Raw genomic sequence first — 14,602 nt, 5'->3', positions numbered from 1 at the left:
TGATTTGCATTTGCGTTTGATATAGTTGGAAAGTGAAAGTATACCACTTTCTCAAGTGGTGGAAAACGGGAAATGTGGCTGTTTTTGCAATAAAAAATGGCAATTAAAAAAAAACCTATTTAAATGGCTACGATTTAAACTATTTAAATTCAAACAAAGTGGAAAATCCAGAATTGTTATATGTTCACCTGGCAACCAGAAAAAAAAAAGAAATCATACAATTATTATCATCATCGTTACAGAGAATCTGTAGAATCATGACATGCTGTGAGTGGTGTGTGTATGACTGCACTCATGATCCAAGTAATCAAAAAATAAAATTTCATTATTTAGTAGTGACTTTCAATCGCAGGCCATGTTCGTTTCGAAGGAAGATGATCTGAATTCTGCTTCATTTCAGCTAACAACATTTAATGCATTTAAAACATTTTATTTAATAAAAAAAAAACTGCATTCATATTCGTTCAGCTATAGTTGTTTTTTTCATTTTTACATTTATTGGATATTTCTCCCCGTTTTCCTTGTAGAAATGAATAAAGTTGAAAACGGTGCTTTGTTTTCCACCACTTGTGGGCGTGGCCTGCTTTCCCATTATATTAATAAACCCCGCCCTCAGGACTGATTGACAGTTGACTGTGTTAGGCATTGGAAATGCAAGTGCAAAGCGGATTGCGCTTCCATTTGACGTTTGTGAGGGTTGTGCATGTGCGTAGATTACGGAGGGGGATGTGTCCCCCGCACTTAGTAAAATGTATTTTCGTCCCCCACACTTTAACTGGGTCTCACCGATCCTAGTTGACCCGCTCTGAGCGGAATTCGAACCGGCGTTACCTGCGCGGCGGCGGGAAAGACAGCTTTCTCTATACTCGGTTGATAGCGCGCCTCTTAAAGTCACGGGCAACTCTATTTACATGGAAACTGAAAGCTGAATTTACCATCATTACTCCAGACTTCAATGTCACATGATCCTTCACTAATCATTCTTATATGAGATTTTATAACCAAGAAACATTTATAATTATTATTTTAAAAATGTTGAAGACAGTAGTGCTGCTTAAAAATGTTGCGGAAAGCATGATAGGCCTACATTTTATTTTTCTGGATTCTTTGATGAATAGAAAGTTCAATGGACAGCAATTATTTGCATTTATTAAATAAATTATTATCTTTTATAATATTAAAAATATCACTTGTGATCAATTTAATGTATGTCTGATAAATAAAAGTAGTTTCTCTCTTTTTTAATTTTACCACAAATGTTAGAATGGTATGGTTGTTTCCACAAAAATGAAGCAGCACCATGAGCAGCAAAACTTGTAAACACTGATAATAATCATAAATGTTTGCTGAGCATCAAATCCTCATGAGAAGGATTAGTGACACTGAAGGCTGGAGTAATGATAATAAATTCAGCTTTGATCACATAAATAAATAGCATTTTATTTTATATTAAAGAGAACAGCTGATTTACATTAGAATAATATTTCAGTGTATTAAGTTTTTTACTGCATTTTTATTAAATAAATGCAGCCTATATATATAATTTAATGGGTTTGAGCGCAGTTGTTTGAATAGACCACCAGATGTTGCTGTTGTTTCCTATAAACTAGATCAAGACATCAGCACAGATAAATCCACATCTCTTGGGGCCATAGGGCTGTCGTACGCACTTTGGCTCTGTTTCTGGAGTGGGGATAAGGGAAGGAACGAATATAAAGGACAAAAAGGATTACATAGCTGAAAGAACTGAGGGATGAGCATGGATCATCTCTATTGTCAGTGGATGGAAAATATCCCTCTATTTCCCCTCCTACTGTTGTTTTCTCGCTCTCCCGTCGGGCTTGTGTATTTGCTGTTTTGGCTTCCTGGAGAGAATGTGGAATGGAGAGAGGTTACCGCACCTGTGTGTGTGTTAGCGATGAAGAGAGTCACAAAAAGGAAAACGGGGGGAGATGGAGTGTGTTTGGGCATTAGCATGCTGAGAGTGTCAGCTCTCGATGTCCCTCTCTCCCCCTCTCCATCCCTCATTCTATCTCTCACTCACCAATCCCTCTCTCCTCAGTGTCCATGGCAATTATACCATCAAAACACTCCAGCCAAAGAGGATAATTGCAACCTGAGTACTGCGGAGAGACTGAGAGGGAGAGTGAGTGAAATTGTGTGTGTGTGTGTGTGTGTGTGCACGCGCGCGCGCGGGTTTTCTCACGTCTGTGGCATCTGTGTGTGGCTGAGAGCGCGAGGCGGTGCATTATACTGTATTCCTGAGGTTCTCCACCGCATTGTGAGAGTCATTTCGGTCAGAGATCAAAGAATATGTTTGCGGTGCTGAGAGGACAAGGACAATCCATTGAAGACACATGCACACACTCGCAGTTTTAATCATGTGCATTACCGCAGTCAGTTTCCTGAAACTCAAGGTCAGAGGCGGAAACTCGAAACAGAGCTTCAGTAAAGAGGGGTTTTATCCGAAAGCGGGTGAAACAGTGGCCTTGGCTCAGCTGGATACAGAATCCAGTGTTGTGGTGGTTAAATTTAGTGCTTAAATGATATCTGTAGTGGCTGATATAAAGCAGATATTCCCACAGGACTGTCCATAAAATTCACAGGCCCAAAACAAAACTTTTATGCACACATGGGGCCTGACAACGTGTCCTTGAGATATATTATACACACTATAGTCTACCTTTCAAAAATTCGTTCTAAGTATTAAAAAAAAAAAAACTTTTATACAGCAAAGATGCATTCATTATAAATATGTTGTATCAATAAAGTCCTATCTATTTCATATAAATGCTGTTGTTTTTAACTTGATTCATTATAGAATCCTTACAAAAATGGTTCATGTTTGCCACAAAAATATTAACATATCTGCTTTCAACAATGATAATACTCAATGATAATACAATGATAATGATAACATGATAATAATGTTTCTTGAGCTGCAAATCATCATAACAGAATTATTTCTGAAGGATCATGTAGCCTAACACTGAAGACTGGAGTAATGATGCTGAAAATTCAGCTTTGGAGTGGAATAGACACACACACACACACACACACACACACACACACACACACACACACACACACACACACACACACACACACACACACACACACACACACACACACACACTTAATTATCTTCTAACATTTACAATAAAGTTGCGACCAGAGTGGCTAGCAATAGCAGTCCTCCCTCCCATCGCCACGCCTCCTCCAAAACACAGGAGCAAACAAACGCATCCCGAGAGATGACTTTAAACTACTCTCGAAGCACATGCGTCGACATTACAATAATAATGAACAAACAACTTAAAGAGCACCGACCTGTACCACCTGATGGATGCAGATTCATTTCGGCATTGATAGTGTTGCCATGGAAACGCATAAATTCAAGTCACAAACCACTCTGAGTATAATTTGAAAGGTTTTGAATTACATCTCTTCCAAATGACAGTAGTTCTGGTGTGAACCATTTACTGTAAAAAAAAAAAAAAATGGACGTAGTGTTCGAGATGTCACCCGTTAAAGCCAAAAGTCGGCCATTGCGATCTTGGTTGCTAAAACCACGCCCGCCTAGCTTGACCATAGTGGCAATTCACCTGTTCCTCAAATAGCCACACCATTAATTATGCACTTTAAGAACTTAAAAAATTCACCCCACTCAAAAGACCAAAACCACTTTTTGTACCATTATTATTTTTGCTATAAAGTTGGGCATTTTAACATAGGGGAGATACAGATTGGACTGCTTTTTGGATCCTTTCTCTCACGGCCAGTCGGTGAAATGCAGTTTACCGTAAGTCACTTCCATGTTGATTTCAAGAGAAACCGTCGGAGATTGCCACTTGGCGTCGTGAGCGCAGCATAAACTCGTTGTTTTGGTTCAGGAGGAACTGTAAAAGGAGGCTGCTGTTTGGGATACTGTGCTCAGTGACTGACTAAAGGCCCATTCACACCATGAACGATAACTATAAAGAAAATTAAAATATTCTGTTTATTTATCCTTTGATTGAACAGGCCTTAAAGGTGCTGAATGTAAGTTTTTGACTGTTGACTGCATAAAAATGTTTCCTCATACGTTTGCAGATATTTAGGAAACATGTTATGATTCTCTGAAAAGCAATGCTACAGCCATGCTATTCAGCCAGAATGTCTGTTTTTGTTTTGGTCTGTGCGATTTTGCACGTTGCCAATTTACCCAATAGTGTTTCGCCACCACAGGTTGCCATTTTCCGGAAAACACAGCGTATTGCTGTCATGAAAGCCGGCAAACGAACTGGGATCGCAGATTCTATCCGGCTCTAAAAATGTTATATCTCTGAACGGAAGCACATTAAAATGCGGATAAATCAACTCATCATCTTGCAGTGTGTGAGTCTCCTCGCCCTCCATTGTCAGTTGTGCTCGCTCCTGTTGCGTGTCTTTAAACTGGAAACCCGCTGAGCATTGAGTCTGAGGAGGAGGAGGGGGCAGGGCAAACTATTTTTTTGAATTTGGACTGCAGTACCAATTTCAACCACTAGCTGTTATCCCACATACAGCACCTTTAACTTTGCATGAAATACTGATGACGTGTGATTTCTGCGTGAGCAGGTGTGTGGAGCTATGGAAATGCATATGGTGACAGGCAGAAAGGACATCGCATTAATGTTTTTGGACCGAATTCAATTTGATAAAGATCTATAGTGATATGACGCAGATATTACTACAGGATTGTCCTGCAAAATTCACAGGCCCAAAATAGTATTTTTTATGAGTGGGACTGGACAAAGTTCCTTCACTTAAAACATGATTTGTTCTTTTCATGATTTGTTATCGCAGCTTTTTTTTCTTTTGTCAAATCAACTTAGATAATTGTGATGTGGTTCAGATAACATTCATATTTTGAGTTTCTGTTGATTAAACCAATCTACATTGTATTTACTAAGAACATTTAAGGAAACCATGTAACTTACCTAAATTTAAAATTATATATATAATTATACACTGTCATTTTTAATTCACATTTTGAACTTTTGCAGTACAATCGACTTGGATGTTTAAGTTATTTCAACTTAAATTATGTTAAACTGACTTTAAAAAATGAGTTACATCTTGTATAACTAATAAAAACAATTTCAACATTTCTTAACTTATTTTGATGAGTTAAAACAATGTAAAAACATATGTTGTCATAACTTATTGAACATATAATTTTTACAGTATATATACAATTTTTAATTTAGGTAAGTTTTATGGTTTCTTTAAATGTTTTCAGTTATATCATGCGGCACAACTGTTTTCAATATTGATAATAATAATAAATGTTCATTGAGCAGTAAATCACCACACACACACACACACACACACACATACATACATTTAAATAGATCTTCTGACCTTTACAATAAGGTTCAGTTTGTTGTTGTCGTGTGTTGACAAACCAAACCTTATTTTAAAGGTCACTCCAGATCTATTTAAGAACAGATAATTTGCATAAAGCTGTTGGTCAGTGTTTACATACTGGCTCTGGAATGACCATTTCATTGCTTATCATTGATTTTTCATCCAATAATCTCCGAATATCTTCCCTGTAATCGACCTGCCTGATGCATCGCTTGTTAAAATCCTCTCTCTTTACGTATTATGAACACTCTTACGTCCTGGTTGTGTGTATTTGTCTTCCCTGGGGATTTTACGTCTTTGTGGTACTAATTCCTGAGGACGCGATTCATTATTCTTTCTGTCCCTCAGATTGAATATCCTCTAGTTCAACTGCAGCTGTCACTCACTGTCTCTCCTCAGTCACCTTGCCCAAGGCTGAATGTGTGAGTGCTCTCTTCTCTCATACACACTTTCCCTCAGAGGCAGCCAATGGGCAAACACTTTGCCTGTCCATCGACCCCCTCAAACGTCTATCTGCACTCCTGCTTTCCCTCTCTCTCTCCCCGCTGGATACCACATTTTCATTCCACGCATATTACGGGCTCATAATGCAATATGTTTGATCGTGACTCATTCAAATGAGACATTTTGATATGTCTCCCACCATTTGAAAGGATCGACATTCGTGTGGCATTTTTAAAACACTGCTTGCAAATGGCTGCGTCCCTTTGGTGTATTTCATAGCTCTTTGTTAGAATTGCTCATGCATTTTAATATTGTTTGCTGTCAGTCATTTGGCTTCAGTTCAAAGGATTCGGTGTGAGTTGCTAATGTAGTTCAAAAGGCTTTCAGCCTGACCTTACAAAAGGTGTGTGTGTGTGTGTGTGTGTGTGTGTGTGTGTGTGTGTGTGTGTGTGTGTGTGTTTACAGTGCAAATGGACTGTAAGAAATTGTACCTTTTTAAGGAATTGTCTAGGAATGTAACACCTCCATTGCACACTTACTGTCATAGAAAAAAATGAATTTAGAAATGAAACCGAGAGGAAACCATTAGCATCAACGCCACTTCTCAAAGTATGCGAGCTGTGTTAATGCCCGTCTATCTATCCAGTATTTATTCATTTTTAAAACTACATTTCAATTACATTTGTTTACTTAGATCGCAAGCACCTTTTATTAATAAGGCTTTGTGTCACATTTCTTGTTTCCATAACAACAGTAGCCACTGGTTATTGTGAACAGTTCGGTTGGTTGTGGAGTATTTCAGTGAAGTGGGGGAGAGAGGGAGTGATGGAAACAATGAAAGAGAGAGAAGGGGTGCTATGAAGAGGAGTGGAGGGACCGATAATCAGCTTTCACACGTTGAGGGGTGGAGGAGTCTCTGATTATCAAGAGCACTACTGCTGCTTTTTCATACCGGCCTTGGCATATATAGTCTCATATGTTTGGGGAAATATGTAATCAAAAATTGCTCTAGAAAAAAAGTCATAGGTTATTCAGCACAGTTACTGCATATATATAGCTGGTATGCGGCATTAGTCAAAAGAGCGAATATTAGACTTTTCAAAAAGTGTAAACAGAATTCTGTCATCATTTAGAACTTCTACTAACACGTTCCATTGGAAGCGGGAGGAAAAAAGAATCCTCCAGGAACCAAATATATTCCAACCAAAAACACATTCTTACGGCATTTTTTAATTTTCTTTTTAAAAGCCCTAAGGAATGTCGCATAATCGTTATCAGACACTTACTTGTTTTTGTTTTATCAGAATAATTTTCAACATTTAAAGGAGCTTTAAGTGGTTTAAAATCCTGAAAGATTTTCTTTAATTCATATTTTATAATTATATAATTATTATTATTCATTATTCATGTTTTTGAAAAATGTCACCAAGGTGACTTTTAGAAAAACAGTAAAACATTTTGAAATATTCTTACCATTTAAAGTGTTTATTGATTTTTTTTAAATGGAATTTATTCCTGTGATCTGAATTTTCAGCATCATTACTCCAGTCTTCAGTGTCACATGATCCTTCAGAAATCATTCAGATATGATGATCTGATACTCAAAAAACTATGAATATACTATGACTATGATATTTATTATGATATATGAAATTCTATTCGTACATATTTATTTTAATCATAGTTTCTTAATTTGTACACTATTGCCAAGAGTTTTAGGACTCCTGTCTCAACATGCACACATGAACTTCAATGACATCTTATTCTTAATCTGTAGGGTTTAATATGGAGTCGCCCCACCCTCTGCAGCTATAACAGCTTCAACTCTTCTGGGAAGGCTTTCCACAAGGTTTAGGAGTGTGTTCATGGGAATTTTTGACCATCTTCTAGAAGTGCATTTGTGAGGTAAGGCACTGATGTTAGACGAGAAGGCCTGACTCTCAGTCTCCGCTCTAATTCATCCCAAAGCTGTTCTGTCAGGTTGAGGTCAGGACTTTGCAGTCCAGTCAAGTTCCTCCACACCAAACTCGCTCATCCATGTCTTTATGGACTGACGCTTTGTGCACTGGTGTGCAGACATGTTCCCCAAACTGTTCCCACAAAGTTGGGAGCATGAAATTGTCCACAATTTCTTGGTATGCTAAAGCATTAAGAGTTCCTTTCAATGGAGCTAACCCCAACCCCTGAAAAGCAACCACATACCATAATCCCCCCTCCACCAAACTTTACATTCGGCACAATGCAGTCATGCAAGAACCGTTCTCCTGGCCACCGCCAAACCCAGACTCGTCCATATGATTGCTAGATAGAGAAGCGTGATTGGTCACTCCAGAGAACACCTCTCCACTGCTCTAGAGTCCAGTGGCGGCTGCTTTTCAACCACTGCACCCGACGCTTTGCATTGCACTTGGTGATGTAAGGCTTGGATGAGCTGCTCGGCCATGGAAACCCATTCCATGAAGCTCTCTACACACTGTTCTTGAGCTAATCTGCACCACACAAAGTCTGGAGGCCTACAGCTATTGACTCTGCACCCTGTGTACCTCAGCATATACTGACCCTGCTCTGTGATTTTGAGTTGCGGTTCTTCCCAATTGCTTCCACTTTGTTATAATACCACTAACAGTTGACCATGGAATATTTAGTAGTGAGGAAATTTCACAAATGGACTTATTGCACAGGTGGCAACCTATCACGGTACCACGCTTGAGTTCACTGAGCTCCTGAGAGCGACCCATTCCTTCACAAATGTTTCCAGAAGCGTCTGCATGCCTAGTGCTTGATTTATACACCTGTGCATGGAAGTGATTGAACACCTGAATTCAGGGATTTGGAGGAGTGTCCCAATACTTTTGGCTATATAATATATCTATATATAGTATCAATGTAAAAACCTTTACTGTCCTTGTGTCCATCCTTGCGGAACAAAAATAATTTTTTTATTTTATTTTTTTTAAAATACTGACCCCATTTGATCAATAGTAATAATAATAAATGATAGATTTTATTTATAACGCACTTTTCATTGCGAAGAATCTCAAAGTGCAACAATGGAAAAGGGGAAAAATAACAAAAAATGAATTGTTTAAAGCAAATTGTATTTGGGGCTTTTTAGAATCACTTCCAGTCGGATTTTAAATAGCTGGAATGAGATCACATCAATTATTTTATTTTATTTCAAATGTATTTAGTTTTTAACTCTCTTAACAAAACCTGTGAAAAATGCTATGTTGGAGGGGGAAAAAAGGTCACAATGATAATTTTACCATATATGTACATCAGATTATTTTAGTAAATTTGGTCGTTTCTGATTGGTGGCGGTTAACCAAGTAGTTGCCCCACGTGGAGAGAGAGAGAGAGAGAGAGAGAGAGAGAGAGAGAGAGAGAGAGAGAGAGAGAGGTGCGCGCGCGCGCGCGCGTGCACGGGGGACAGCGGACATCCCTCCCTCACGCCTCGACGCCCACTGGCTGATCACCACGCGATAGAGTGCGCGAGGAGGATGAGAGATGGACAGCGCGAGACAGGAGCGACAGCAATAACAGGAAACTCGGTGGCGCTTTTGACGCTGATGCTCCCGGTGACCGACGGACACCTCGACGAGACCCAAATATAACACGACGGGAAAGTGACCGAGCGGGGGATGCTTTGTAACTGACTGTTTTGTAAGTTTTTGAATATTTTATATATATTATTTTAAGCTTAGGGACATCTGCGCATTTGTTTGTCCTTGTCAAATGCGCATCATTTATTTATTTGTTAATGAATCTGCGACACGCGCGCGCGGAGTTTACAAATGTCTGCTCGTGCGCTCGGCGCCGGTATTCGAGCAGGAGCGAAATTGGTCTCCAATAACACAGCAAACTTTGACGGGAACTCTGCGATATTATTCACGGCGAGTTGGTTAGTGTGTCAGTAATTAAGGCAAATCAATTTCTATAATTTATCCGTGAGGGTGTCGTCCTTCCATCTGGTACATTTTTTTTTCATGGCAGTTAAACGGCTTTATATTTAGCAGTAATCTGATGACATCTGTGGCATTTGTGCCAATGAGGAAAAGGCGAAAACATTAATTTCCATTAATCGGATTTTAGGATAAATAAGTATCTATCTATCTATCTATCTATCTATCTATCTATCTATCTATCTATCTATCTATCTATCTAAAAACTCTATTTAGTAGTACTAAAAGGTCTGACTTGAGTAAAAATGCAGATTCAGAGCTTTGGGACTATAGTAATCTCATTAAAATATTTACTGTCTCCCCATCCATTTATTTGTGTTAGGCTGTGTGTGTGTGTGTGTGTGTGTGTGTGTGTGTGTGTGTGTGTGTGTGTGAGTTAGTGTAAGAGAGAGAGAGAAAGAAGGATGAGAGCAATAGAGTCAACAGTCTGAACAAACACAGGGTACAGCTGTCAGCGGATAGATAACGCACACATGCAGAGAGGAAAAAAAGAGACAATGATGATGCCGATAACAATGAGAGGATTATGAACAATTTTTAAAACCGATCCAAATAGCTGCATTTTTTTTTTTGTGTCTGCGATTATGCATTTATTTACAGCAAACTGTGCTCTCTTTAAAGATCCTGAAACCAGATCAGAACGGAAAAGGGGGCTATGGATTCCCCTTCGGATCGATTTCATCAGCAGCCTTCCCAGATGTGTCCCTTCGAACTGTATCACAGCCTGCCAGATTCAAACCCCTCAAGCCACCGATTTTCCCCCGGCAGCCTGTCTTCCCACCCGCTCTTCTCCCCTCTCATGCACACCAACAGTGCGTCCCAAAGGTGGGGTAGTTTTCGGCAGCGTCAGGGCTTGTTCCCTGGGCTTCTGGTAGATGATGATATAAGTGAGGAGGATGTGTTTGGGAAGAGGGAGTTTGCAGTCGGGGCTATCCCATCATTGCAGCGCTGTCATGGAGAACGGGGACAAAGCTCGGCTCCTGAGCCCGGCAACTGGGGGCAGGATTTCGGGAGAGTCAAGAGACCCAGGATGGACTCGGCAACTAGAAATGAAGAAGAAGCGGGGAGAGAGGGCAAGAGAGGGAGGAAGAGTAGAGCTTCGGTTAGAATGGGCGAGAGGAAGGGAGCGGAACAAGGGAACAGAAGGGAAAGCAGGGAGGGCAGGAAGCGGCAGCGACAAGAACTGAAGCTTCAGCTGGAGGAAACCAGAGGGAAACTTCTTGAACTCCAGCGCAAGGTGTGGAGAGTTTACGGAGGACATGCGGATGACGAGAAAGGAGGCCAGGAGGAACAAGAGAACGGGGCGATCAATCTCGACGAGGTCGCTGAGATGTTTTCCGACAGCGACGATCCACTCATCAGCAGCGGATTTTCTCCTCCGCGCTGTTCGTCCAAGAAAAACGATGAAACCAGTGGGAATGGCTTATTTCCGGAGACCTCCGTGGACCTGGACTTGGAGTTAAATGGCGATCAGGTGTGGCTGGGCTGCAGTTTGGTCAGGGGTGAGTGGGAGAGCGCAGAAGGAGGGCAGAAGTTTGCTCAAGCTCTAAAGCAGGAGCTTGCAAATGTTGTGGCTCAAGTTATCGACAGAGTTGTCCGTCTCTATGCTGAAACCGACCCCGCGACACTCGCATCCGCACCCCAAGAAACCAGCATGGCGTTGGATCTAAACTCAGACAGAAGGCCGAGACCTCACGCGGTAGAGCAGGTGGAAGCTTTGCCACTTGTCACAAAGAGTCCTCAAGACAAGAGGGCCCCTATCGTTCAAAGTGTACACAAGGACCTCCTCCTCCCTCCAGCCAATCCCAGCCTCCCTCCGCTACCCCAGCCCCCTCTCCCGGCACTTTTACCCCCCAGGAGCAAAGACCACCACTTCCTGCCCTCCTATCCCCCAGACAACCCCGTCCCCTTGCCCCTTCTTCACTACACCATGCAGAATCTCTTTGCCCGCTCCCTCTCCGGTTTGCCTCTTCATAAGGACTGCCTGTCTGAATCTTTTATGGACTTCCGTTCACACAACGCTGCGTTCCCACCCCTCCCATTGTTGGGGCAGCTCGACCCCTCTCCGTCAGATAGAGCGAGAGAAGGAGGGATGAGGGGAGGCGGAGCAGGAATGGTGGATGGAGGAGATGCAGCACTCTATCTTGCCGCTGGATCAATATCCTTTTATAAATAAATGTGAAAAAATATATATTTATACTACCTTTCTTAAGTTTGGGGTCCGTTTTAAAAATAACTAGCTTTATTAACATTAAATTGCTCAGACGTAAATAATGTCACTCAGTAGATAGATAGATAGATAGATAGATAGATAGATAGATAGATAGATAGATAGATAGATAGATAGATAGATAGATAGATAGATAGATAGATAGATAGATAGATAGATAGATAGATAGATAGATAGATCCTGTTTTGTTTTCGTCATTGATAATAATAATGTATCTAGAGCAGCAGACGTATATCAATGATTTCTGAGTAATGATGCTGAAAATTAAGCTTTGGCATCACAGGAATAAATTACATTTTAAAACATTTTCAAATAGAAAACAGTTATGCTAAATTGTAGCAATTGTTCCAAAATATTACTGTTTTTACATTTACATTTATGCATTTAGCAGACGCTTTTATCCAAAGCGACTTACAACCGAGGAGTAGAGGAAGCGATCCGTCATGAAGAGGCGGAGAAACACAAAAAGTGCCATAAATATAAAGTTTTGGACATTACTCAGAGTAGATAAGCTAGAATAGGAAGGGAATAGAGAAAAATAGAGGAACAAGAATTTTAATTTATGATAAGATTAAGTTCTCACGAAAGAGATACGTTTTTTTAATTGTCTTTTTACTGTACTTCTGATCAAATAGCTTTGGTGTGCTTAAGAGTCGTCTTTCAAAAACACAAACAAATCTTACAGGCCTATAATGATTGCATGGTAGTGGATATTAAATATACATATATATTTGTGCTATCAAAAATTCCTTAACCATCTACACTCTCAGGAAGGTCTCTCTCCGTGCCACCTGAAGAAAGCCAAACTCATGTTCTTCTACACACGCTACCCCAGCTCCAGCACACTGAAGACATATTTCCCTGATGTCAAAGTGAGAACCATTCATACATTCACAAAATAGTATAGCTTTGTGTGCATATCTTGCACAAATGATATGGGCTAATGACTTATTGAATAAAGTTACACTGACCTATATGCAGCAGTCCGGCATGGTTTCCCTTTGAAACGGTTTGAATCAATTAGAGCAGTCAGAAAATCTTCCTACATGAGTGAATGTAAATGTATCATAATAAAGCTTTGTCCGTATCTCCTACATTAAACATCACAGAATGTCTCCCAAACATTATACTAAAATGTTTAATGCTGACCTACATGCATTATTCATTACTTTTTGAAAAGCTGCTTGAATTAACTTGGCTTCTCTCTCTTTTTATCCCCCCCTCCTCGCACAGTTCAATCGTTGTGTCACTTCCCAGCTGATTAAGTGGTTCAGTAACTTCCGGGAGTTCTTCTATATCCAGATGGAGCGCTTTGCCCGCCAGGCAGCCAGAGAGGGGCTTACATCTGCCAGGGAAAGATCACTCCGCCTGGGCAGAGACACTGAGCTTTACCGCATTCTCAACATGCACTACAATAAGAGCAATGATTACCAGGTCAGTGTGTGCATGTGCACATTGTGTAAAGGCGTGGGTGCTGCGTTTAACCGTCCGATTGCGTGTTTAAGAGCTATGTCTGTTTTCTAGGTTCCAGAGAGGTTTGTGGAGATATCCGAGTTAGCCCTGAGGGAGTTTTTCACTGCCATACAGAGTGGTCGGGATGCTGATCCGTGCTGGAAGAAGGCCATCTACAAGATCATCTGTAAATTAGACAGCCCAGTGCCTGACAGTTTCCGGCTGCCCGGCTGCCCAACGGACAACTACCGGATGGGTTAAATAGAGTTTATCACACATGCACAGCCTCATAAAAACATCACTTGTGCACAGATTGATATCATAAGTGTGCAAGAATGTTAACTATTTAAATTAGTGGCTAAGAACCGAGAAGAAAATGTACAGAATTGTGCTGTAAAAATCAATTATCATCATCGTCATGATGCTCAAAAGTATTATTTGTTTAAACATTATCTGAATAACACTTCTACTTTAGTCAAGCATTATTACAGTTAGCACTGAAAAACGTTCCGATTATATGGAAGAAAAAAAAAGTTCTCATTTTATTCGCTGTTACATTAATGCTTATTAATTTATCTGAAAATGCAGGCCTGGTTGGCTTTTGACCTTTTTATATTACTTGTTATTATATAATGTTGCTGAGTTTCTGTGAATTCGTGGTGTCGTGTAATAAAATAAGTTTAAAAAAAAAAACGTTGCTGTCAGTTAACGCTATAAATTATAGGCACAGTATTATAACACTCATTTTCAAATGCATATGCGGGCTTACGTGACATATTATTGGCTGAGCACACTAAATAACATGAATGTTTCATCTGGTCTACAGTGTGAGGGTAAGGAGACCCTGGCTCTCAAACTAAGAAGTCGTGACAGTTACCCTGAAACTAAGCTCAAACACCTGACAGCCAGCACAAGTTTAGTTTAGTTAGTTTAGTTTATTCGGTCATTCATCCAAAGAGGAAAAAAAACAACATAGTAAACAACATAGTAACTAGTAAAGCATAACTTTTAAATATACAGAGTTACTTTTTCCCATTTATTGACTAGCACCTCTTCTGTCCACATGTTGAGAGTAATCGTGTGTAAGTGCAGAGGTGTGTGCGCTGTGTGAACATGATCGTTA

The 14,602-nt window shown here is 40.2% G+C and overlaps 1 protein-coding gene across 2 annotated transcripts; it reads left to right on the top strand.

The window, feature by feature from the left end:
• The first annotated feature begins 7,462 nt into the window (after window positions 1-7,462).
• On the top strand, window positions 7,463-14,172 carry prox3 (prospero homeobox 3). 2 transcript variants are annotated; one of them, XM_067445943.1, is made up of 5 exons: window positions 7,463-7,740; window positions 10,419-11,955; window positions 12,792-12,899; window positions 13,261-13,461; window positions 13,552-14,172. In XM_067445943.1, exons 2-5 carry the CDS (start codon window positions 10,453-10,455, stop codon window positions 13,738-13,740), a joined length of 2,001 nt encoding a protein of 666 aa, XP_067302044.1. In that variant the 5' UTR covers window positions 7,463-7,740; window positions 10,419-10,452; the 3' UTR covers window positions 13,741-14,172. The 2 variants fall into 2 exon arrangements, with proteins under 2 accessions (XP_067302044.1, XP_067302035.1); XM_067445934.1 differs by lacking the exon at window positions 7,463-7,740 and adding an exon at window positions 9,211-9,498.
• Window positions 14,173-14,602: the final 430 nt, after the last annotated feature.

The sequence above is a fragment of the Pseudorasbora parva genome, chromosome 1, assembly GCF_024679245.1.
Source record: "Pseudorasbora parva isolate DD20220531a chromosome 1, ASM2467924v1, whole genome shotgun sequence".
Classification (NCBI taxonomy): domain Eukaryota; kingdom Metazoa; phylum Chordata; class Actinopteri; order Cypriniformes; family Gobionidae; genus Pseudorasbora; species Pseudorasbora parva.
This window is presented reverse-complemented; position numbering and strand designations above follow the sequence as displayed.

What these genes read in the sequence shown, in the direction of transcription:
- prox3 (XM_067445943.1), top strand. Translation starts at nt 10,453, where the DNA reads ATGGATTCCCCTTCGGATCGATTTCATCAGCAGCCTTCCCAGATGTGT. An exon ending in TCTATCTTGCCGCTGGATCA is followed by an intron (nt 11,956 to 12,791) that starts ATATCCTTTTAT and finishes AACCATCTACAC; the next exon opens with TCTCAGGAAGGTCTCTCTCC. An exon ending in CATATTTCCCTGATGTCAAA is followed by an intron (nt 12,900 to 13,260) that starts GTGAGAACCATT and finishes CTCCTCGCACAG; the next exon opens with TTCAATCGTTGTGTCACTTC.